The sequence below is a fragment of the Oncorhynchus nerka genome, linkage group LG13 (genome assembly GCF_034236695.1).
Source record: "Oncorhynchus nerka isolate Pitt River linkage group LG13, Oner_Uvic_2.0, whole genome shotgun sequence".
NCBI lineage: Eukaryota > Metazoa > Chordata > Actinopteri > Salmoniformes > Salmonidae > Oncorhynchus > Oncorhynchus nerka.
Genome location: NC_088408.1, coordinates 88,193,486 through 88,218,678, shown reverse-complemented (window position 1 = coordinate 88,218,678; position 25,193 = coordinate 88,193,486). Strand labels below are relative to the sequence as shown.

The following is a 25,193-nucleotide window of genomic DNA, read 5'->3' as shown; positions in this document are numbered from 1 at the left end:
TAAAGGGTCTGAATACTATGTAAATGTGATATTTCCATTTTTCAAAAGTTTCTATTAATCCATTTTGGAATAAGGTTGTAGCGTAACAAAATGTGGGAAAAGTCAAGGGGTCGGAATACTTTCCAAATCCACTGTATAGTATGAATAGACGCTGGATCTATTCAGTACAGTGGCTATGACTGTATTTCATAGTGTTTCATTCTGTATGGATATAAGTAGTTGATTAGGTGTAGCCTATGTTGTCAGCATCTGATGACTGATTTGTTGTGGACAATCAGTCTCCATAGGCTCTCTCTGTATGGTGTAGTATGAGGTCATCATTGGTAATTGTAGATCTGAGTCAAACCTGGAATCATTGGGATGGTTGAGGACGATTCATTATCTCTCTCCTTTCCTCCTCTCTTCTCCCATCCTCTCCTCTCCTTCACTCGCATGGAAAATGTGAAATTCCATTAGAAATGCTGCCTCATCATTGTGTAATCATTGAAACCCAGTGATCCACATCTTCGGTCTCCTTTTTGATGCAGGCAAAGTGACCACTTTCCCTGAAGTGGATGAGGAGATAGACTTCCTGTCCACCATCATCAGCCAACAGGAGACTGAATCAGGTTTCAGGCATTCAGGTGAGAGGACAAACCTTTGGCCCGTCCCAAAGGGTGTTACTTCAGAAGGTTTGATTGACTAAGATATTACTAATTGCATATAGTATTAACATAATGTGACCAGTAATACCATACCATTTGCTAAGTTAGTAGTAGATGTCGTTTTGCCTTGCTACCAATTACCATTTAATTATATTTTATTTTTGTATCTCCTCCTAGCTTCTTCCTTTCAGGATGTTCCTAAAGTCAAGGAGGAGGAGGATGACAGATCAATGATCCTCACCCAACGGCCTACCACAGAGCAGCCTACTACACACGGCGCCACTACAGCCCCTCCACCCATCTCTATCACTACAGCCAACACCACCACTACCAGCCACTCCACAGCAGTACGCAGTGGTCCCCTGATCATCCCTTACCCCTCCAACAGCCGAGTGTTTATCAGTATGTAACCTTAATCCTTGTTAATGATTTTCAGTCCCAGTTGACCCATTTTTTGAATGACAACCATGATTCCCTGATCTGTGTTGAGAATTAATTTCTCCGCATCCTACTGCTCTTGTGAATGCTGCTCTGACTGACACTGCTCTTGTGAATGCTGCTCTGACTGACACTGCTCTTGTGAATGCTGCTCTGACTGACACTGCTCTTGTGAATGCTGCTCTGACTGTCACTGCTCTTGTGAATGCTGCTCTGACTGTCACTGCTCTTGTGAATGCTGCTCTGACTGACACTGCTCTTGTGAATGCTGCTCTGACTGTCACTGCTCTTGTGAATGCTGCTCTGACTGACACTGCTCTTGTGAATGCTGCTCTGACTGTCACTGCTCTTGTGAATGCTGCTCTGACTGACACTGCTCTTGTGAATGCTGCTCTGACTGACACTGCTCTTGTGAATGCTGCTCTGACTGTCACTGCTCTTGTGAATGCTGCTCTGACTGTCACTGCTCTTGTGAATGCTGCTCTGACTGTCACTGCTCTTGTGAATGCTGCTCTGACTGTCACTGCTCTTGTGAATGCTGCTCTGACTGTCACTGCTCTTGCCTATTAATATTGACAATTTGCGGATGGACTCTTTCCTGTCCTCCTTTCTCGTACATGGGTGAATCTTAATTGTATTTCCTTGTTTCATCACATCGTCCCTCCTCGTCTCCCTCTCTAAGCACGTTCAAGTAGAAGATCGGAGGTTCCAAGGAGAAAGGATGCGAGGAATCAAGGAAATAAACTCAGCAAAAAAATAAATGTCCTCTCACTGTCAACTACGTTTATTTTCAGCAAACTTTTAATATGTGTAAATATTTGTATGAACATAATAGGATTCAACAACTGAGACATAAACTGAACAAGTTCCACAGACACGTGACTAACAGAAATAGAATAATGTGTCCCTGAACAAAGGGGGGGTCAAAATCAAAAGTGTCAGTCAGCATCTGGTGTGACCACCAGCTGCATTAAGTACTGCAGTGCTCCTCATGGACTGCACCATATTTGCCAGTTCTTGCTGTGAGATGTTACCCCACTATTCCCTCAAGGCACCTGCAAGTTCCTGGACATTTCTGGGGGCAATGGTCCTAGCCCTCACCCTCTGTTCCAACAGGTCCCAGACGTGCTTAATGGGATTGAGATCCTGGCTATTCACTGGCCATGGCAGAACACTGACATTCCTGTCTTACAGGAAATCACACACAGAACGAGCAGCATGGCTGGTTGCATCGTCATGCTGGAGGGTCATGTCAAGATGAGCCTGCAGGAAGGGTACCACATGAGGGAGGATGTCTTCCCTGTAATGCACAGCGTTGAGATTGCCTGCAATGACAACACGCTCAGTCCGATGATGCTGTGACACACCGCCCCAGACCATGACGGATCCGCTCTCAGCCTATTGCGCACAATCTGAGCACTGATGGAGGGATTGTTCTTTCCTGGTGTAACTCGGACAGTTGTTGTTGCCAACATGTACCTGTCCCGCAGGTGTGATGTTCGGATGTACCGATCCTGTGCAGGTGTTGTTACACGTGGTCTGCCACTGCGAGGATGATAAGCTGTCCGTCCTCTCTCCCTGTGGCGCTGTTTTAGGCCTCTCACAGTACGGACATTGCAATTTATTGCCCTGGCCACATCTGCAGTCCTCATGCCTCCTTGCAGCATGCTTAAGGCACATTCACGTGGATGAGCAGGGACCCTGGGCATCTTTCTTTTTGTGTTTTTCAGAGTTAGTAGAAAGGCCTCTTTAGTGTCCTAAGTTGTAATAACTGTGACCTTAATTGCCTACCGTCTGTAAGCTGTTAGTGTCTTAATGACCGTTCCACAGGTGCATGTTCATTTAAATGTTTATGGTTCATTGAACAAGCATTGGAAACAGTGTTTAAACCCTTTACAATGAAGATCTGTGAAGTTTTTGGGATTTTTTACGAATTATCTTTGAAAGACAGGGTCCTGAAAAAGGGACGTTTCTTCTTTTTTTTGCTGAGTTTACAATTGAGATGCACCCCACAAACACCAACTTCCTTACTGTCTCCCCACCTGATCTGTTCCTGGTATTCTGGGTAATATGTCTTCCTCTGCCAGATGTTTCTTCCTCTTCTCCTGACAGCCTTTCTCTATCTCTTCACAGTCATGACCAGTGTGTTTTTGGTTGTGGGGTCTGTTGCCTTGCTCTTGGCTGCTGTCTGTTGGATCAGGTAAAACTCTACATCTGTTTTGCACTGATACCAGCTATGTGGAAGAATGGTCTGCGATAACTGTGATACGTGGTTGTTGTTCCCTACTTCACTTAGTTAAATGTACTGACTCATTTTAATAATTGTTATGTAGTTTAATGATGTGGTTATGGGAAACTGACCATGATATCCCCCATCTTATCCCAGGTTGCAGAGAGGTGTGCGGCTGGCTCAGAAGGTCGACTACCCAGCTTATGGGGGGATGGGGCCCCATTCCTATGACAATGATGTGGTATGTACAGCAGAACACACAATCACACAAAGTCATGGGTACAACAGATTATATTCATGTCAGTGAAGAAAGTTTTTTTGTTTCATGTTATTTTATACATTTCATTAATTGCCATCTGTTTATTTTATCTCCTTAATTGTATTGTTTTACTGTAAAACAATTTTTTATTTTCAATAAATCTAAAGTTTGATTTGATAACATACTAATCACATGGGAACAAACACATCTTCTGTACAATAAATGTTATACTGAAACGGCTTCTGGTTGAGAGCCATGTCATCTCGGGCCCTCCCTCTGTGTCCTGCCTGCAGCTTGGGGATAGGAGGCTGGCTCAGAGTGCCCAGATGTACCACTACCAACACCAGAAACAGCAGATGCTCTGCCTGGAGAAGTGAGTCATACCCCCCATGGCCTTTCTGTCTGTCTTTTAACCAGACATATCTGTCTGCCAGTTTAGTCTGCTCTCTGACCCTGGCTGTCTAAAAATGTTACTAGCTGTCCATTTCTTGCTTCCTGATTCTCCTTCAACTCCTTTCAAAGCTAATTGGTGGAGGTCCAAGGTCCCATGTTTTTTAAGAGGATTTGAGGGGGTATGGAGGAAGTAAGCTGTAAATGTTTTCTTCCCTCCCTTCTCCTTCCCTGTCCTCCTGTCAGTCTGTATCAGTGGTCTCCTCTGTGAATGGTGGGTTGGGATGTTATGTGATGTGGTTGGATACCTCCATGACTCAGTGTTTTTCCTTTGTCTCCCTCCTCTTCCCTCCCTTCTCCTTCCCTGTCCTCCTGTCAGTCTGTATCAGTGGTCTCCTCTGTGAATGGTGGGTTGGGATGTTATGTGATGTGGTTGGATACCTCCACGACTCAGTGTTTTTCCTTTGTCTCCAGACACAGGGATGAACCCAAGGTGCCTGACTCCGGGGCCACGTCAGATGAGGAGAATGAGGATGGGGATTTCACGGTATACGAGTGCCCTGGACTGGCCCCGGTAAGAGACGGTCATACCTGATGCACAGACAGTGTACTGCACAGCCATGCAGTACAATAGCAGACATGGAGAGGCAGCGATGGCTGATATCCAATATATATTTACCTTTAGTTAAATACTCTACATTTAGTTTACATACATTTGTACTTACAATAGGCTACAGATACACACATTTTATTGTTTTAGCTGTGTAATAACTTACTCTTTTCTCCTTTCTTTCGCTCTCTCTTTTTCTATCTTTCTTTCTCGTTCTCTCTTTTGCTCTCTAGACAGGAGAGATGGAGGTGAAGAATCCTTTGTTTGATGACTCCACCCTTTACCTTCAGAGGAGCCACAAGTAACCCTGACAACTCTGGACATTCTGATATGCACCTATAAAACATACCACCCTACATGTACAGGAAGATCAAATCATACTCACTCCCTTGCACACCTACAAACACACATCAGGTTTCTCTGTCTGACCTTTTGACCTGTCCCACAAGATACACTACTTACTCTGAAGGGCTGGTGACGAGGAGGAGGAGGACTGTATGAACATTATATCTGAATGACCGACTGACGTGAATCTCCTCTTGAAACTGACTGATATCTGGGACCAATGACGTCTCACACTCTCAGAAAACCTACATGATCTTTAAGCTTTCCGTCTGGCCTATCATAACCATGCCTTGTTTTGTTGTATGTTAACTCTGTTATCTCTTGTGGATTTGATACTGTAATATCCTCTGTTTTTTTCTGTCAAACATGTGCACAACCAACTAACTGACAGAGATTAGCGTGTATGATGATGGATACTATTCTCCATGTTCTGCAAGATTCTATACCTGAACTTTTCCAACAAGAAATGAACACGAAAATTATTGTTTTCGTGTTCTGTTGAAAAATGTTCTACGGTGTGCACTAATGAATACTACCCTGCTTCATATGACAGATACCGACAGAAAGGTTCAGGAACAGAGCAGAGAAGAACTACATTGAAAAAATAAATATGTTATGGGTCTGTGGGTGTATGATTTATTACATTACACAATCTGTGGAGACTAACTTTGATACTTGCATCATACTTTTGAATGTTACCCAGACCATGACTTCCAATGAACTATACAGGCCAAACCACAAACCTTTAGTAATAGTGAACAGGAAGATTGTGTTGGAGGCACACACTTTGTGCAGAATGTGAAATTGAATAACCAATCCAGATACAAGTTTCCTAAATCATAGACTGCAGTATGACCCAGACTCCTGGACTAAAAAGCATTGATAATCTCTGTTGAAAATTCAGTTGAGGAATAGGCTTAATCTGGGTCTGGGAACTGGTCCTTTAAATCATTCTGGAACTGCAGATGTTAGGCCATATGCCTTTGAAACAGAGCTGGAGCATAGTGGGAATATGCCAATGTATCAAGCTGTCAATAGTAATCATTGGCAGACTAAATATCTGTGTCCCAAATAACACCCTATTCTCTACATGGTGCCCTACTTTTGCCAGCGCATTATCGACCCCGGTCAGAAGTAGTGCACTACAGTATGTGGAGAATATGATGCCATTAATGACGCATTCCGAAGATCTGGATCAACTCATCTTTGACTTTCTTCATTACCAAAATGTTTTTTTCTTTTTTTCTTACATACAAAGGTGATTTTAATGTTTCATAAATGTACACATGCAGTATGTATGGCAAACCTTTACGCTTTGTTATGTAGCCATTATAGTCTCAGTATCAATGGTCCCTCTATGCATGACTTGATGATGCTGTGCTCTGCTGAAAAAGGGATACAATTCAATATGCATTTATGATCCTTACAAGTTTCTTGTGTAAACTTGCTTATGATGATATTTAAATAACTTGAATGATTTCAAAGGAATTTGTAACTTCTTTACATAACTCTGAAACAGAGCAACCCCACTATGTACATACACATACACAGTGCTTGACTTGGGCAGGAGCTTGCCGGAGTACTGGCACCTCCTCAGCTTGAGCTCCTGTTCCTCTTATATAGAATATCAGCTCAAAAGTATTGTGGAGCTCCTGCATCTAAATATAAACAGTACCGGCACCCAGAATGAGTACCGGAACATATTTCAGTCCATGTCAAGCACTGAATATACCGTATCAAACAAACACATGGCTTGTCCCATGATTTGTGATGTTATTTATGTAAATAGCCACTGATGTGTACTGTACAGAGAGATGGCAACCTGGCTCTAATGATGTATTTGTACACATTATTATTCTATATTTCTGATTGCTGTGTCAAATAAACCTTTTTTTCTTTAGCCTAGTGTGCCTCCAAAATGGCACCCTATTCCGTATATAGGGCATTGCTTTTGACGAAAGCCCTATAGTTTTTGGTCAAAGGAATAGGAATAGGGTGCCATTCTGGATGTACATTAGAGTCTGTTCAGAAGTTGCCTATTGCGGTTATCTCTCAGGAAAGTGTGTTGTTATTAGCTCTTTTATTTACTTAGGACAACTCCACACAACTATATTTTGGTATTTGTTTCATTAGTCCATTGTTGATATAGTCCCAAAATATTTTGCATTTCTGCAATCAATTTTCAAAATGCATATAAATCCAGCTTGTATGATGCATCATATGATGCTGCGTTTTGGATCATGATGCAAAATGCGTCATACCTGCTATATTTCTGTATAGTTGTGTGTATATATAGAAGTTGTATATCTTCATTGCTGACATACAAAACATTTTGGGACTATATCAACCATGGACTAATGAAAAAAAAGCGAGTTTTCGGGTGGAATTTTCATATAAGTGTTCCCCTAACTCTCTGCCTCCACTCTCTCTGAAGAACAGTGAAGTGGTCAGACACATACAGTAATGTGATGCTCTTTGGGTGCAGATGATTTGATTTTCCTTTTTGGTCCTCAAGAACAATGTATGTGAGACAGAAAGAGTATTGGACTCGTAGAATGGACCCATTCATTGATGTAGGCCTAGATTACTGGTAAAGATGAACATCAAACTTAAACCTTCTTTGGCTGCTACCATATAGTTACCATATACCTACATCAATATTGTCCCCTAGGGTTGCAAAATGCAAATAACATTTCCCAGGTTTTCCAGAAATTTGAGTTTGATGGATTGAAAGTTGCTCTTTGTTTTCTCTCATGAATGTGGATGGTTATAGATCTCCAGGACTCCCTTTTAAACAGTAAAACCACCCTCTCTAAATAACGACACACCAGATGAATTAACACACCAACCCTGAGAGATGGCCGACCTCTTTTACTGGAATTGCAGGACATGATGCATGTAAACATTTCAGAGATGAACATTGGAAAATAAATATTTATATCATCTTCACTGCAACATGGTCTGATGTGCTGTTTTCTTTAATGATATGATAGACAATCTTGTTGCATGCTGATCAACTGTCTTGGATCTCATGAGAGAGAAGCAAAATATATGTTAATAGCTGATCTAGCCTTAAAAACAAGTGATGAGGTAAAAAGCATATTGTTCAATCAGTTTTTAGGTAATCCTGACCTCTGGTGGTCAGAGCGGTTTATTGCATGTTCTGTTATTGGTGGATTGTTGCCTGAATCCATAGACATTGATATGAGATAAAGCAACATCCCCTCAGTATCTAGACCAGAAACTGTTTTTTTTTTGCATACGAAATGGCAACCTAATTGTGATGCATATGATTTAATTATAGGAATACCCTATAAAATGCACTATGTAGGGAATAGGGCACCACCTTGGTGTGTAATCTGCATTGACACTAGAAATTAAATCATATGCATCACAATTAGTCAAAGTTACATTCGGATACAGAGGAGTACGGTTGAATTGAGTGACATTACAGAACTTTCCAATGCACAGTCATTTCTCTGAGACGGGTTGTTTAGAGCTAGTATTTGTACAGGATTTTTGTTTGTGGTTTGTGGTTGACCCAAAAACATTTGGAGGAGAGGGATCCAGGCAGAAATGACTGGGAGCGGCCTCAACTGGTGTGACCTGGAAAAACTTGCCCCGAACCGAGTGAGATGGAGGACATTCATCAACTGTCTATGAAGGGTATGAACTGTACCGTAGAGTATTATGTGTAGCCAAATACTGAGATAAAAAAATCCTTGAAAGCTTACCCTCAATATTACTGCTGGGAAAGACATTTCCTTGCGCCATTTAAATAGAATTATGAGCCAGCTTACAGGGTTGTGTAATGTTTTTATTTGTGGCAATTCTTGGTCTTCTAAAGGCTGGAATGTCATCAATGGGACCTAACATGTGATCGGACACTGTGGGTACACATTCATACTTACTCTTCCCTTCTTTAAAAGTTGTTGTGATTTTTCTGTGGTGTTTCTGCATTGGGGACCAAAATGCAATGTTGTAATGGATGTTTAAGTCACACACTATCACAACAATGCAGAAATGAATGTATTTCACGTTTTACCTGTGACATTTTGTGTGTGAACGAACTGACCCTGTTGTAAGTACAGCCCATCACAGGTTGTTGAACATGTCTTTTCACTGTTGTTTTTTAAAATGTCTTAACTTACCTATTTTTTACTTAACAATTGCACTGTTACCAAATAACTTGCAGTAAAAGCAGTTTTTGCCTGTTATCTATTGGCCCATCCATCCAGATCATAGTACACCTTTTTAGCTGGCAGTCTGTGATAGATGATACAGATATTACAGAGCCTCTCTCTCCAGTCTGTGTATGTCTTGATTTCATGGGTCTGACGCCACTTGAAGTAAGCCTCATAACGCCCTCTGTCTGTGGCCAGCTGCTGTAGGAAGGCAGCCAGCCGCTCTGTGCTGCTGAAGTCACTGACATGGATGAACGAGCCTGAGGGCACCAAGGCCTCATAGTTAGACCGAGAGGGCCCCAGAACCACGGGTACTGCCCCTGCTTGGTAGGCATTCCTCCACAGCTTCTCAGTGATGTAGTCTATGGCCACCGAATTCTCAAAGGCCAGGTAGAAGTTACAGCGGCCAATGGTGGGTATCAGACTTTGGTCGGTCAGTGGCCTCTTTAGCCAGTGGCCATACACCTCTATAGGAATGTACTTCCTTAGGCGCTGGTAGACTTGACTCCTGGCATGGTCAGGGCTGTAGTTGCTGACCACCCAGCTGGCCAGGCAAGCCCCTTTCTTAGGGATCACATAGCTGCTGCTGTTGCTGTTTGGTGGAACTTTGACCGTCTTCCCATAGGGCATTGGTACATCAGCGTCTGCTCGGTAGCTCATGGTCCAGTTGAACAGTCCTTTGTATTGGGTCAGGTTGCCGTTGTTCACCGGGGGCTCCAGGGAGAGCCAGAGCCAGCGCTGGGAGGCCAGCCGTGGGAGATGGAGAGGCAGGGCGGAGCGACCCGTCCTCAGCTCATGGTGGTGGAAGACCACCACGTCTGCCTGAGGGTACAGGGAGGTGTTGTCACTGAGGAGGCAGCCTGGGATACCGTACTCGTCGCTGCAAACGTCTCCCTCCAGGCTGTAGGGGCGGCTGAAGGGCCAGTGCCACAGCAGAATGGTGAGGTTCCTGAGTTGGTGTTGATGAGTGGTCCCTATCTCAGCCTGCAGCCTCTTGTGGAGCAAGTACAAGGAGATGCTGAAGATCATGATGCCGGAGAGGAACAGGGGCATGGAGGCAGCCATCTCTGACCCAGGGGATGACAGGCAAGCAACACACTAACTGGTACAATTGCAGCGTACTTTAGTTTAGTCCACGATCACACAATCTCCTTGGAATTTTTACTGTAGTAGTGTGGTATTTCCTCCCTGGTAAGACAAAAATAAATGAGTATCCAATCAGGGGTGTAGTGGAGGGTACACACAAATAAACACAGTTTACCCACCTTTTGTGGAAAAATGAATTGAAAAGCGTTACTTTTTTTTACCGTGACTGGTGATCAGAGTTTACTCACCTACTTGTTTTACCACTAAATCACTGTATAATGCAGAAGATTTAAGACCTCATCAAAAAGCTTAGGAAGTGCATACCTTTCATAAGTCTGAATCAGGCCCTTAAAGAAAAATATAATACTAGTTTGATGAAGCTCTTCGAATTTCTTATGAATGCAGACATGGACAATATAGGAAAAGATGATCTAGTGAATGAAAACACTTTTAGAGGACTGCACCAGATTTACATTCATCACTTCCTCCTTTCATCGCTTCCTCCTTTCATCACTTCCTACTTTCATCATTTACATTTACATTTACATTTAAGTCATTTAGCAGACGCTCTTATCCATCACTTCCTCCTTTTATCACTTCCTCCCTTCATCACTTCCTCCTTTCTTCCCTTCCGATATTGACACTCCTATTTGCAACATCTTCAATTTAAGCCTCAAAGTGTGTGCCCTCTCAGACTTGGAGGGAAGCAAAGTCACTCCGCTACCTAAGAATAGTAAATCCCCATTTACTGGCTCAAATAGCCGACCAATCAGCCTGTTACCAACCCTTAGTAAACTTTTGGAAAAAATAGTGTTTGACCAGATACAATGCTATTTTACAGTAAACAAACTGACAACAAACTTTCAGCACGCTTATAGAGAAGTACGTTCAACAAATACAGCACTTACACAAATGACTGCTGAGAGAAATTGATGATAAAAATATTGTGGGAGCTGTTTTGTTATACTTCAGTGTGGTGTTTGACATTATTGATCATAGTGTGCTGCTGGCAAAACTTATGTGTTATGGCTTTACACCCCCTGCTATATTGTGGATAAAGAGTTACCTGTCTAACAGAACACAGAAGGTAATCTTTAATGGAAGCCTCGCCAACATAATCCAGGTAGAATCAGGAATTCCTCAAGGCAGCTGTCAAGGCCCTTACCTTTTTTCAATCTTTACTAATGAATTAGTCAAATCTTTACTAATGAATGTATGAGGATGAGTCAACACAATACATGTCAGCAACTACAGCGACTGAAATGACTGCAACACGTAACAAAGAGTTGCAGTTAGTTTCAGAGTGGGTGGCAAGGAATAAGTTAGTCCTAAATATTTATAAAACTAAAATAATTATATTTGGGACAAATCATTCACTAAACCCTAAACCTCAACTAAATCGTGTAATAAATAATGTGGAAATTGAGCAAGTTGAGGTGACTAAACTGCTTGAAGTAACTCTGGATTGTAAACTGTCATGGTCAAAACATATTGATACAACAGTAGCTAAGATGGGGAGAAGTCTGGCCATAATAAAGCGCTGCTCTGCCTTCTTAACAGCACTATCAACAAGTCAGGTCCTACAGGCCATAGTTTTGTCACACCTGGACTACTGTTCAGTCATGTGGTCAGGTGCCCCAAAAAAGGACTTAGGAAAATGTCAATTGGTTCAGAACAGGGCAGCATGGCAGGCCCTTGGATGTACACAAAGAGCTAATAATAATAATATGCATGTCAATCTCTCTGGCTCTAAGTGGAGGAGAGATTGACTGCATCACTGCTTGTATTTATGAGAGGTATTGACATGTTGAATGCACCACGCTGTCTGTTTGAACTACTGGCGCACAGCCTGGACACCCATCCATACCCCACAAGACATGCCACAAGAGGTCTCTTCACAGTCCCCAAGTCCAGAACAGACTATGGAAGGCGCACAGTACTAAATAGAGCCATGACTACATGGAACTCCATTCCACATCAAGTAACTCATGCAAGCAGAAACATAAAAAATAAAAAAACTGATAAAAAACACCTTACGGAACATCGGGGACTGTGACGCAACACAAACATAGGCACAGACACATGCACACACACACGAAAGCATATGCACTATACACACACATACACATGGATTTTGTACTGTATATACAGTTGAAGTCGGAAGTTTACATACACCTTAGCCAAATCTATTTAAACTCAGTTTAACACAAGTCCTGACATTCAATCCTGGTAAAAATTCCCTGTTTTAGGTCAGTTAGGATCACCACTTTATTTTAAGAATGTGAAATGTCAGAATAATAGTAGAGAGAATGATTTATTTCAGCTTTTATTTTTTTCATCACATTCCCAGTGGGTCAGAAGTTTACATACACTCAATTAGTATTTGGTAGCATTGCATTTAAATTGTTTAACTTGGGTCAAACGTTTCTGGTAGCCTTCCACAAGCTTCCCACAACAAGTTGGTTGCATTTTGTCCCATTCCTCCTGACAGAGCTGGTGTAACTGAGTCAGGTTTGTAGGCCTCCTTGCTCGCACACGCTTTTTCAGTTTTGCCCAAAAATTTTATATAGGATTGAGGTCAGGGCTTTGTGATGGATACTCCAATACCTTGACTTTGTTGTCCTTAAGCCATTTTGCCACAACTTTGGAAGTATGCTTGGGGTCATTCTCCATTTGGAAGACACATTTGCGAGCAAGCTTTAACTGATACCTTGAGATGTTGCTTCAATATATCCACGTAATTTTCATTCCTCGTGATGCCATCTATTTTGTGAACTGCACCAGTCCCTCCTGCAGCAAAGCACCTCCACAACATGATGCTGCCACCCCCGTGCTTCACGGTTGGGATGGTGTTCTTCGGCTTGCAAGCCTCCCCCTTTTTCCTCCAAACATAACGATGGTCATTATGGTCAAGCATTTCTATATTTGTTTCATCAAACAAGAGGACATTTCTCCAAAAAGTACGATCTTTGTCCCCATGTCCAGTTGCAAACCGTAGTCTGGCTTTTTTATGGTGATTTTGGAGCAGTGGCTTCTTCCTTGCTGAGCGGCCTTTCAAGTTATGTCGATATAGGACTTGTTTTACTGTGGATATAGATACTTTTTTACCTGTTTCCTCCAGCATCTTCACAAGGTCCTTTGCTGTTGTTCTGGGATTGATTTGCACTTTTCGCACCAAAGTACATTCATCTCTAGGAGACAGAACGCGTCTCCTTCCTGAGCGGTGTGACGGCTGTGTGACCCCATGGTGTTTATACTTGCGTATTATTGTTTGTACAGATGAACGTGGTACCTTCAGGCATTTGGAAATTGCTCCCAAGGATGAACCAGACTTGTGGAAGTTTACAATTTTTTTCAGAGGTCATGGCTGATTACTTTTGAAATACATCCACAGGTACACCTCCAATGATGTCAATTAACCTATCAGAAGCTTTTAAAGTCATGACATAATTTTCTGTAATTTTCCAAGCTGTTTAAAGTCACAGTCAACTCAGTGTATGTTAACTTCCGACCCACTGGAATTGTGATACAGTTATAAGTGAAATCATCTGTCTGTAAACAATTTTTGGAAAAATGACTTGTGACATGCACATAGTAGATGTTGACAAGAAATGTGTGTAGTGGTTGAAAAACAAGTTTTAATGACTCCAACATAAGTGCATGCAAACTTCCGACTTCAACTGTTTGTGGTAGTGGTGGACTATTTTCTCATTGTAGAATAATATTGAAGACATCAAAACTATGAAATAACACATATAGAATAATGTAGAAACCAAAAAAGTGTTAAACAAATCAAAATATAGTTTATATTTGAGATTCTTCAAATAGACACATTTGCCTCGATGACAGTTTTGCCCACTCTTGGCATTCTCTCAACCAGCTTCATGAGGTAGTCACCAGGAATGCATTTCAATTAACAGCTGTGCCTTCTTAAAAGTTAATTAATGGATGTGTTTGAGCCAATCAGTTGTGTTGTGACAAGGTAGAGGGATATACAGAAGATAGACCTATTTGGTAAAATACCAAGTTCCTATTATTGCAATAACAGCTCAAATATGCAAAGAGAAATGACAGTCCGTCATTACTTTAAGACATGAAGCTCAGTCAATACTGAACATTTCAAGAACTTTGAAAGTTTCTTCAAGTGCAAATATCAAGCTCTATGATTAAACTGGCTCTCATGAGGACCGCCACAGGAAAGGATGACTCAGAGTTACCTCTGCTGCAGAGGATGAGTTCATTAGAGTTACCAGCCTCAGAAATTGCAGCCCAAATAAATGCTTCACGGAGTTCAAGTAACAGACACATCTCAACATCAACTGTTCAGAGGAGACTGCGTGAATCAGGCCTTCATGGTCAAAATACTGCAAAGAAACCACTACTAAAAGACACCAATAAGAAGAAGAGACTTGCTTGGGCCAAGAAACACGAGCAATAGACATTTGGTCTCAAGTCCAAATTGGCGATTTTTGGTTCCGACCTCATGTGTCTTTGTGAGACGCGGTGTGGGTGAACGGATGATCTCCACATTTGTATTTCACACCGGAAAGCATGTGGGTGGAGGTGTGATGGTGCTTTGCTGGTGACACCATCTGTAATTTATTTAGAATTCAAGGCACACTTCACCAGCATGTCTACCACGGCATTCTGCAACAATACGCAGTCCCATCTGGTTTGGGCTTAGTGGGACTATCGTTTGTTTTTCAACAGGACAACGACCCAACACACCTCCAGGCTGTGTATGGGCTATTTCGCCAATAATGATAGTGATGGAGTGCTGCATCAGTTAACCTGGCCTCCACAGTCCCCCTACCTCAACCAAATTGAGATGTTTTGGGATGAGTCAGACCGGAGAGTGAAGGAAAAGCAAACTCCTACAAGACTTGGTAAGCACCCCAGGTGAAGCTGGTTGAGAGAATGCCAAGAGTGTGCAAAGCTGTCATCAAGGCAAATATAAAATGTATAATTGATTTGTTTAACACTTTTTTAGTTACTACATGATCCCATATGTGTTATTTAATCGTTTTGATGACTTCACTATTATTCTATAATGTATAACGTCACCTTTTCTTTTTTGGAACATGACCTTACCCAGATGAACACCACATTCCATTCCAAGCCTTTTATTAACACTGGGATATGTAAACTCTCCGCTGGTCTCATAGACTATACGTAATATAGTACATGGACATCAGTGACACTCAAATTAGTATGATATGTAAGGTAACATAACTCTTATCCAGAGCAACTTACAGGAGCAATTAGGGTTAAGTGCCTTGCTCAAGGGCACATCGCCAGATTTTTCAGCTAGTCAGCTTAATGATTCAAACCAGCAACAATTCAGTGACTGGCCCTGCAATACTTAACCGCTACTTGCCGTCCTACATACTGTAAGTCATATGGTTACTTAAGACAAAAACAAAAGTGTGGTGGTTTTCAACTACTTGCGACTTTTTAGCTACGTTGCAACTACTTAGCATGTAAAAAAACAACTACTTAGCATGTCAGCTAACCCTTCCCCTAACCCTAACCTTGACCCTTTAACCTAACTCCTAAAATTAACCCTAACCTTTACTCTAACCCCTAGCCTAGCTAGCGTTAGCCACCAAGCTAACATTAGCCACCAAGCTTTTGACTGGAACATACAGTTTGGACACACCTATTCATTCAATGGTTTTTCTATATTTTTACTTTTTTCTACATTGTATAATAACATTGAAGACATCAAAAGATGAAATAACACATGGAATCATGTAGTAACCAAAAATGTATTATATTTTAAATTCTTCACCGAGCCACCATTTGCCTTGGTGACAGCTTTTCACACTCTTGGCATTCTCTCAAGCAGCTTCATAAGGAATGTTCCAACAGTCTTGAACGAGTTCCCACATATGCTGAGCACTTGTTGGCTGCTCTTCCTTTACTCTACAGTCCAACTCATCCCAAACCATCTCAATTAGTTAGAGCAATTTGGTTGAGGTCAGGGGATTGTGGAGGCCAGGTCATCTGATGCAGCACTTCATCACTGTCCTTCTTGGTCAAATAGCCTGGAGGTGTGTTGGGTCATTGTCTTGTTGAAAAACAAATGATAGTCCCACTAAACGCATACCAGATGGGATTGCGTATTGCTGCAGAATGCTGTGGTAGCCAAGCTGATGAAGTGTGCCTTGAATTCTAAATAAATCACTGACAGTGTCACCAGAAAAGCACTCCCACACATTTCAAAGGTGGGAACCACACATGCAAAGATCATCCGTTCACCTACTCTGCGTCTCACAAAGACACGGCGGTTGGAACCAAAAATGTCATATTTGGACTCATCAGACCAAATGGCAGATTTCCACATGTCTAACATCCATTGCTCGTGTTTCTTGGCCCAAGCAAGTCTCTTCTTATGATTGGTGTCCTATAGTAGTGGTTTCTTTGCAGCAATTCGACCATGAAGGCCTGATTCACACAGTCTCCTCTGAACAGTTGATGTTGAGTTCTTGAAATGTTCAGTATTGACCGACCTTCATGTCTTAAAGTAATGATAAACTGTCGTTTCTCTTAGCTTATTTGAGCTGTTTTGGCCATAATATGGACGTTGTATTTTACCAAATAGGGCTATCATCTGTATACCACCCCTACATTGTCACAACACAACGGATTGGCTCAAACTCAATAAGAACGAAAGTAATTCAACAAATTCACTTTTAACAAGGCACACCTGTTAATTGAAATGCATTCCAGGTAACAACCTCATGAAGCTGGTTAAAGAATCTCAAATATAAAATATATTTTTTGGTTACTACATGATTCCATATGTGTTATTTCATAGCTTTGATGTCTTCACTATTATTCTACAATGTAGAGAATACTACAAATAAAGAAAACCCTTGAATGAGTAGATGTGTCCAAACTTTTGACTGGTACTGTATATTTCCCGCAAATTTGTAACATATAGTATGTTTTGCAATTTCATAACATATAATACAAATCATAATTCATAACATATCATACAAAATGAGTTATGTACATCCACAAGTTAATACATACTAAAGTGTTTTACGTAAAGAATAATACAAAATGCTCTGAGACCAGGTTGAAACGCTACATGTCACAGAGATGACCTTCCTCATGACACCTGTGCTCAGCAAACCTACCAGTTAAGAGTGTTGGGCAAGTAACCGACAGGTCGCTGGTTCCAATCCCTGAACCGCCAAGGTGTAAAAATCTGCCGTTCTGCCTTTGAGCAAGGCAGTTAACCCCCAACAACAACTGCTCCCTGGACACTGATGATGTCGATTTAAGGCAGCCCCCCACATCTCTCCGCTTCAGAGACACATTTCGGTTGAATGCATTTACTGGTACAACTTAATAGGTATTCCCTTTCCCAGTGGTCTCAGTGTTTTCTGTCTTTTGGTGGTAAGACTCACTGAAACTGACTTCCTTCTCGAAGATGATTTAAGTAGTGGCACATAACAGTGGGTAGGAAATCCTGTCTTGGCCTTTATTTCCACTCCTCTTTCACATCATCTCTCTGTTTTCTCACAACACGCACACATGCCACAACCACACCCCTGTAACTTTTTGACAGTCATATGGACACTACTATGAGGCTATAGGGCACTATTGTAGCTAGTCTAGAATGAGAATAAATGTATCTATTTACATTGCAGCCACTTATAGATCCAGTTCCTAGAACTTGTTTTGCAGAGATGTAGCTCGTACGTTAGCCTATGCACCACCAAACAACTACAATAATGAAATAATATTCTCATATTCTCATCCAAAAATGTGAATCTTTTAATCTTTGGAGAGTAGCACAATGTCAGAGTCAGTTGTTCTGGTTTTGTAGTTTCATCTGTTCTGCATTCATTTCATATGTTCAAACTTTCCTTTTTTGACGTTATTGGATTTGAGTTTGAACATTTTTCCCCAGTCGTAACCTGAGCCGTGTTCTCAGACGAATGACTTCAGATGAGGGCACCAAGGGTGTGACTTTCAGATCACTAAACCACAATGTTTTCCTGTTATTGGTACATATGGAGAGTAAAGAGGTACCACAGTATAACCATAATACACTGCTCAAAAAAATAAAGGGAACACTTAAACAACACAATGTAACTCCAAGTCAATCACACTTCTGTGAAATCAAACTGTCCACTTAGGAAGCAACACTGATTGACAATAAATTTCACATGCTGTTGTGCAAATGGAATAGACAACAGGTGGAAATTATAGGCAATTAGCAAGACACCCCCAATAAAGGAGTGGTTCTGCAGGTGATAACCACAGACCACTTCTCAGTTCCTATGCTTCCTGGCTGATGTTTTGGTCACTTTTGAATGCTGGCGGTGCTTTCAATCTAGTGTTAGCATGAGACGGAGTCTACAACCCACACAAGTGGCTCAGGTAGTGCAGCTCATCCAGGATGGCACATCAATGCGAGCTGTGGCAAGAAGGTTTGCTATGTCTGTCAGCGTAGTGTCCAGAGCATGGAGGCGCTACCAGGAGACAGGCCAGTACATCAGGAGACGTGGAGGAGGCCGTAGGAGGGCAACAACCCAGCAGCAGGACCGCTACCTCCGCCTTTGTGCAAGGAGGAGCAGGAGGAGCACTGCCAGAGCCCTGCAAAATGACCTCCAGCAGGCCACAAATGTGCATGTGTCTGCTCAAACGGTCAGAAACAGACTCCATGAGGGTGGTATGAGGGCCCGACATCCACAGATAGGGGTTTTGCTTACAGCCCAACACCGTGCAGGACGTTTGGCATTTGTCAGAGAACACCAAGATTGGCAAATTCGCCACTGGCGCACTGTGCTCTTCACAGATGAAAGCAGGTTCACACTGAGCACATGTGACAGACGTGACAGTCTGGAGACGCCGTGGAGAACATTCTGCTGCCTGCAACATCACGTCAGCACATTCAACTATGTAAAGAAAAAAGTATTTAATAAGAATATTTCATTCATTCAGATCTAGGATGTGTTATTTTAGTGTTCCCTTTATTTTTGTTGAGCAGTGTATAATGGTGGAGGGTAGGCTAGCTGTTAAATGTTTTTTTTTTTTTTCCTTTGCAAATATTCCTTTAAATTTTGTTTTTCCTTTCCAAAAATGTTTACTCATGGACACATATGTCACGCTATGAGTGTGTGTGTGTATGTGTGTGCATGTGTGTGTGAGAGAGAGAGATTTTACAGAGGTGTAGATGGACAGTCATGTATAAAATTAAATTAAAATAAAATAAAAATAGGGATCTGGAAATCCAAAATAAGATTCCTAGTCATGCATAATCACAGAATGATCCATGCTGAATAGTTCATTCCCTGTCCAGTGAGCCAGTATCTAGCTCCTGTGGTCCTGGATCGCCATGGCCAGATGTTGCATGCTTATTTGGGTAGATTTATAGAGCTTTGTGAAATTCTAAGCCAAGCAGAGAGATTTGCATGTGACATCACTCTAGGATTGGAAAGTCATAACTGTTTCCAAGTGAAGCTTATCTTCTGTGACCTCTACTGAAGCCTACTGTTTAATATATTTTACACAGTTAATAAAGCAATAATAAACCAAGGAGCGTTGAAGACAGATACATTTACAGGGTGTATTTATGTTAATTAGCAACCTATGATGTTTGAGAAGAAACTGTCTACGTATCTACTCACATCAGATCATTCCCACTGGGCACACAGTGTTTGAATCAATGTTGTTTCCACATCATTTCAATGACATTACGTTGAACCAACGTGGAATAGACTCAAAAGTAATGTTTAATGAGTCCATGTCTCCCATATTGCCATGTAATACTGAGTAATAGTGGTACCAACATAGAGATGTTCAGGTCTTTAATGAATTATTAATTCAATTAATGAAACAATGCAAAACGTGTCTTCATATGAACTATCTTCTACCACTTCAGCATTTCTACCTGTTCCCATGCATGTCCAAAGCAAATTATTAACTACTGCTGTCATCCTAGTGGTCTTTTCGTACATTTGTACATTTTATAAAATTGTACTGCTACAATTGTTAAGCCTTTTCTCTTTATCTAGAGCAGCACTGCCTAGGGAATAGAGCACCATTTGGGATATGACCGAAGTAGTGATCTACTTGCTATCAAGGGAAAGCAGGGGTAAAAGCTTAGAGAAATATTCAGCTCAATGGTTTATTGTGAAGCAAATAGTAAACATGAACCTTGTTTTATTGTTATTGTTATAGTTCATTTATTGGATAAAAACACATTTTAAATGTTAGTCCTTTTCAAGCCTTGAATTTTTTTTAAACAATTTTGACATTTAAAAGTATTATCAGACAGCTATTTGACCTTAGATAGCCTGAGGGTTTGGGTCACAGGAGCCTGAGGGTTTGGGTCACAGGAGCCTGAGGGTTTGGGTCACAGGAGCCTGAGGGTTTGGGTCACAGGAGCCTGAGGGTTTGGATCACAGGAGCCTGAGGGTATGGGTCACAGGAGCCTGAGGGTATGGATCACAGGAGCCTGAGGGTATGGGTCACATGAGCCTGAGGGTTTGGGTCACAGGAGCCTGAGGGTTTGGGTCACAGGAGCCGGAGGGTATGGGTCACAGGAGCCTGAGGGTATGGGTCACAGGAGCCTGAGGGTATGGGTCACAGGAGCCTGAGGGTATGGGTCACAGGAGCCTGAGGGTATGGGTCACAGGAGCCTGAGGGTTTGGGTCACAGGCCGGACTTGCACACTGGGTACACATGTCAGTTCAACAATTTGTTTGAGTTGTCAACTAACGTGAAATCAATGTGAAATCAACAAAACATTTCACTATATCATTGGATTTAGGTTAAAAGTTGGGTGAACAAAATATGAAATCCCCTTACCTTGTTGACTTTTTGCAAATCCAATCAGTTTTCCACGTTGATTCAACTTCATCACATTTAATTTATTTATTGAAATGATGTGGAAACAATTTTTGCCCAGTGGGGGGGAGGTTCAGTTCAACCAGTTTTTGCCTAGTGGGGGGGTTCAGTTCAACCAGTTTTTGCCCAGTGGGGGGTTCAGTTCAACCAGTTTTTGCCCAGTGGGGGGTTTCCAACAGGAAAGACCAACGTCTTGACTGTTTGACAAGGGTGACACTGATTTTGAAGTCGCAGGCAGGGCTAACTCATCACTAGACTATAAACCCGACTCACATCTGTTACATATGGGCAAAGAAAAATACATGAGTTTGAAACTCTGTTTTTTGATGTGTGGATGGTACTGTGCCACTATTACTGGCATATACAGTGCCTTCAGAATGTATTCGCACCCCTTGACCTTTTCCACATTTGATTGTGTTACAGCCTGAATTTAATATTGACTAATAATTGACTATAATGTCAAAATAGAATAATCTTTTTATAAATCTTTACAAATAAATAGAAAATTAAAAGCTGAAATTACTTGAGTCAATAAGTATTGAACCCCTTTGTTATGGCATGCCTAAATAATTCAGGATCAAACATTTGCTTAACAAGTCACATAATATGTTGCAGGGACTCTGTGTGCCATAATGATTTTGAATGACAACCTAATTTCTGTACCCCACACATATAATTACATTGTGTTCAGACAGTATTCATACCCCTTGACTTATACCACATTTAGTTGTTACAGTCTGAATTCAAAATGGATTAAATATATATTTTTCTCTCACCCTTTCTACACACAATACCCAATAATGACAAGGTGAAAACATGTTTTTAGACATTTTTGCAAATTTATTGAGAATGAAATACATAAATATCTCATAAAAAATGTACAGAATACAACAATGCAGTTAACCAACAATGCAGTTAAAAAACAAACAAATGTTAAGTAAAAAATAGATAAGTAAAAAATAATATATATATAATATATAATCAGTAATAACGGAAACCGGAAACCGTTATTACGTTTACATCCAGAGCGATTTACAGGAGCAATTAGGGTGAAGTTCCTTGCTCAAGGGCACACCGATTTTTCACTGTCATCTCAGGGATTCAAACCAGCGACCTTTCAGTTACTGGCACTACACTATTCAATGCAAAATGCTGGGAACAATTTGGGGGCAAATCTAAAATTCAACAACTACAGTCTATCCTATTGGGATCGCTGAGACTGTCAATATACATTACCCTGCCTTAGTATAGGTTGCGCGAGAAGACATACTGTCTGTAGCGCCGTCTCCGCCCACTATACTGCACGATGGTGATATATATCCCTATATCGATGGTTCTATGTTCATTCTAACGCATTACTTTAGCACCGTTTCCATTGGATGCTTCTGTATTTTTCCGCCGATGGTGATATCATACAGAATATCAGCCACGCTTGCCACTGAATTACAGCTTGTCCTATTTAGCCATCTAACCACAAGGCAGTGGCAGAAAACAGTCGTCTCGTTCAGAGAGAGAGCGAGAGAGCTGTGAAATGGGCATATAAACCTGTATCAAGCATATTATCTAAATTGACATTTAAATACATCGGAATGGCTTGTAATCCATTACCAAAAATCCACCCCACTAAACAGTAACTTAATTACCGGTATCGTAATTTGACCGTAATTAAAACCGAGCCTGTGGAGATGGGATTCCTCCACCAGCTACATCTTCTGTTGTGGAAGAATGTGTCTTTGAAGAGAAGAGGACCGGTAAGGAAAGATTTTCTTTGATATTATTAGATAACAATTACAATATAGGGGTGCTTAGAAATATGGGACATTAGCTTAAATAGGCTACTGGTTGTGCTCTTGGAAAACATCACCGAATGTCAGTGCGAGATCAGACGGGCGTCGGTCTACAGAATTCGGTTGCTGCTACTGCATTGCCTTTATTTGAGGCTGGCATGATATTCACTGGGCACACACTGGTTGAATCAACGTTGTTTCCACCAACGTGAAATAGACATTGAATTGACATCTGTGCCCAGTGGGTGCCTTCATCAGTTCCCAGACATTTCAGTTAAAAAAAATGTCATGTTTTTTTGTGACAATTGTAGACTAATTTGCGCTGCCATAGTTTCCAAGGTGTTTGGATGTGTTATACCCCCAGGTTTACTAGACGTGTATTCACAGAAAACCGAACAGGTTGTTGTGTGCATAAACTCCTCATAACCTCTCATGCTTATCAGAACATCATGCAAAGCGCTAGAGAAGATGATGTAAACACACATATTAATGCACATTTTTAATAGCATCTCATTATGGTGCTGTGAGAATATGTGAGGTGCATTTGGAAATTATAACTGATTCAATTCAAATAACAAAATAGTATTAATATCAAAAGGTGCATAAGTGTAGCCTAAGTAATTGCTTATTCATCTATCTACTGCATGTATGTGGGTCTTTTGGTTATGCACCTGCCTCAGATGTAGCCTAGGCTACCTGACAGACAATGACATGAAGGACACTGAGAATGCTGGTGCTCAAAGTCTTTAAAATAAACATTATGTTCAGTTTTTACCATCCAATAAATATGTATATATAATATATATATATATATATATATGTATATATGTATGTATGTATATATATATATATATATATATGTATATATGTATATATATATATATATATATATATATATATATATATATATATATATATATATATATATATATATATATATATATATATATACATATATATATACATATTTATTGGATGGTAAAAACTGAATATATATATATGTATATGTATATATATATATATATATATATATATATATATATATATATATATATATATATATATAAAAATCTGTAGATACATTTGGGAGGGGCATTTTCACAGAGGGGGCAGGTACCCTGGCACCTGTAGACCTCTATCTGTGCGTTGGCCTGCAAAGAAGATGATCTGAGGTCCTCTACAAGGACACCAGAGGTAATGGGACAGAATCTCAGATATTCATTTTTATGTAATGTCTGTATTACACTCTTATATTACACTCTTATACACTCTGAATCGAACCAAAAATAGTTATATTTCTTTCTTCATATATGGCACGCTTAAAGGTTCTATATACAACCCTTTTTTAGGGTTATGTGTTCAGAAGCCCAGTGGTTCTTCTTCACCAAACCAACATTGGTTTCATATAGAACCCTTGGGTTTCATATAGGGTTCTATATGGAACCAATTTCAGTTCTAAATAGAACCTTAAGGGGTGTCATATATGAAGAAAGCACCCTTTTTTTGGTAGAACCGTTTTTGGTTGTATCCAGAACCTTTGTTTCTGAGACTGTATGTCAAACCTTGACTAGTGAGGCCATGTATGGTGGATTAGACTCTACTACTTTGGTATAGTGGTGGACATGTATGGTGGATTAGACTCTACTACTTTGGTATAGTGGTGGACATGTATGGTGGATTAGACTCTACTACTTTGGTATAGTGGTGGACATGTATGGTGGATTAGACTGTACTACTTTGTTATAGTGGTGGACATGTATGGTGGATTAGACTCTACTACTTTGGTATAGTGGTGGACATGTATGGTGGATTAGACTACTACTTTGGTATAGTGGTGGTCATGTATGGTGGATTAGACTCTACTACTTTGGTATAGTGGTGGACATGTATGGTGGATTAGACTACTACTTTGGTATAGGGGTGGACATGTATGGTGGATTAGACTCTACTACTTTGGTATAGTGGTGGACATATATGGTGGATTAGACTCTACTACTTTGGTATAGTGGTGGACATGTATGGTGGATTAGACTCTACTACTTTGTTATAGTGGTGGACATGTATGGTGGATTAGACTACACTACTTTGGTATAGTGGTGGACATGTATGGTGGATTAGACTCTACTACTTTGGTATAGTGGTGGACATGTATGGTGGATTAGACTCTACTACTTTGGTATAGTGGTGGACATGTATGGTGGATTAGACTACTACTTTGGTATAGTGGTGGTCATGTATGGTGGATTAGACTCTACTACTTTGGTATAGTGGTGGACATGTATGGTGGATTAGACTCTACTACCTTGGTATAGTGGTGGACATGTATGGTGGATTAGACTACACTACTTTGG

General features: G+C 40.9%; 3 protein-coding genes across 5 annotated transcripts in view; 2 read left to right on the top strand and 1 right to left on the bottom strand.

The window, feature by feature from the left end:
* The window catches only part of LOC115140328 (protein Niban 2-like), a 98,232-nt gene extending 90,367 nt beyond the window's left edge, over nucleotides 1-7,865 (top strand). The window contains exons 15-21 of one of the 2 annotated variants that reach the window (XM_065026806.1): nucleotides 528-623; nucleotides 822-1,046; nucleotides 3,216-3,282; nucleotides 3,469-3,553; nucleotides 3,865-3,944; nucleotides 4,436-4,535; nucleotides 4,805-7,865. In XM_065026806.1, the coding sequence (XP_064882878.1) occupies nucleotides 528-623; nucleotides 822-1,046; nucleotides 3,216-3,282; nucleotides 3,469-3,553; nucleotides 3,865-3,944; nucleotides 4,436-4,535; nucleotides 4,805-4,876 (725 nt within the window). In that variant the 3' untranslated portion in view covers nucleotides 4,877-7,865. The remainder of the gene's footprint in view (nucleotides 1-527; nucleotides 624-821; nucleotides 1,047-3,215; nucleotides 3,283-3,468; nucleotides 3,554-3,864; nucleotides 3,945-4,435; nucleotides 4,536-4,804) is intronic. The other variant, XM_065026807.1, reaches the window with a different exon arrangement.
* An 847-nt stretch (nucleotides 7,866-8,712) lies between these two features.
* On the bottom strand, nucleotides 8,713-17,621 carry LOC115140326 (alpha-(1,3)-fucosyltransferase 7-like). Its single transcript, XM_029678657.1, has 2 exons — nucleotides 17,332-17,621; nucleotides 8,713-10,288 (listed from the first exon to the last, which is right to left on the bottom strand). The coding sequence occupies exon 2, from the start codon at nucleotides 10,163-10,165 to the stop codon at nucleotides 9,131-9,133; it is 1,035 nt and encodes a 344-aa protein (XP_029534517.1). The 5' UTR covers nucleotides 10,166-10,288; nucleotides 17,332-17,621; the 3' UTR covers nucleotides 8,713-9,130.
* A 4,757-nt stretch (nucleotides 17,622-22,378) lies between these two features.
* Nucleotides 22,379-25,193, top strand: part of LOC115140705 (ATP-binding cassette sub-family A member 2-like) — a 157,166-nt gene continuing 154,351 nt past the window's right edge. For both annotated transcript variants that reach the window (XM_065026805.1, XM_065026804.1), the window contains exon 1: nucleotides 22,379-22,806. In XM_065026805.1, the coding sequence (XP_064882877.1) occupies nucleotides 22,741-22,806 (66 nt within the window). In that variant the 5' untranslated portion in view covers nucleotides 22,379-22,740. The remainder of the gene's footprint in view (nucleotides 22,807-25,193) is intronic.

Excerpts from the sequence above, each read along its gene's own strand:
- LOC115140326 (XM_029678657.1), bottom strand. The coding sequence starts at position 10,165 with ATGGCTGCCTCCATGCCCCTGTTCCTCTCCGGCATCATGATCTTCAGC.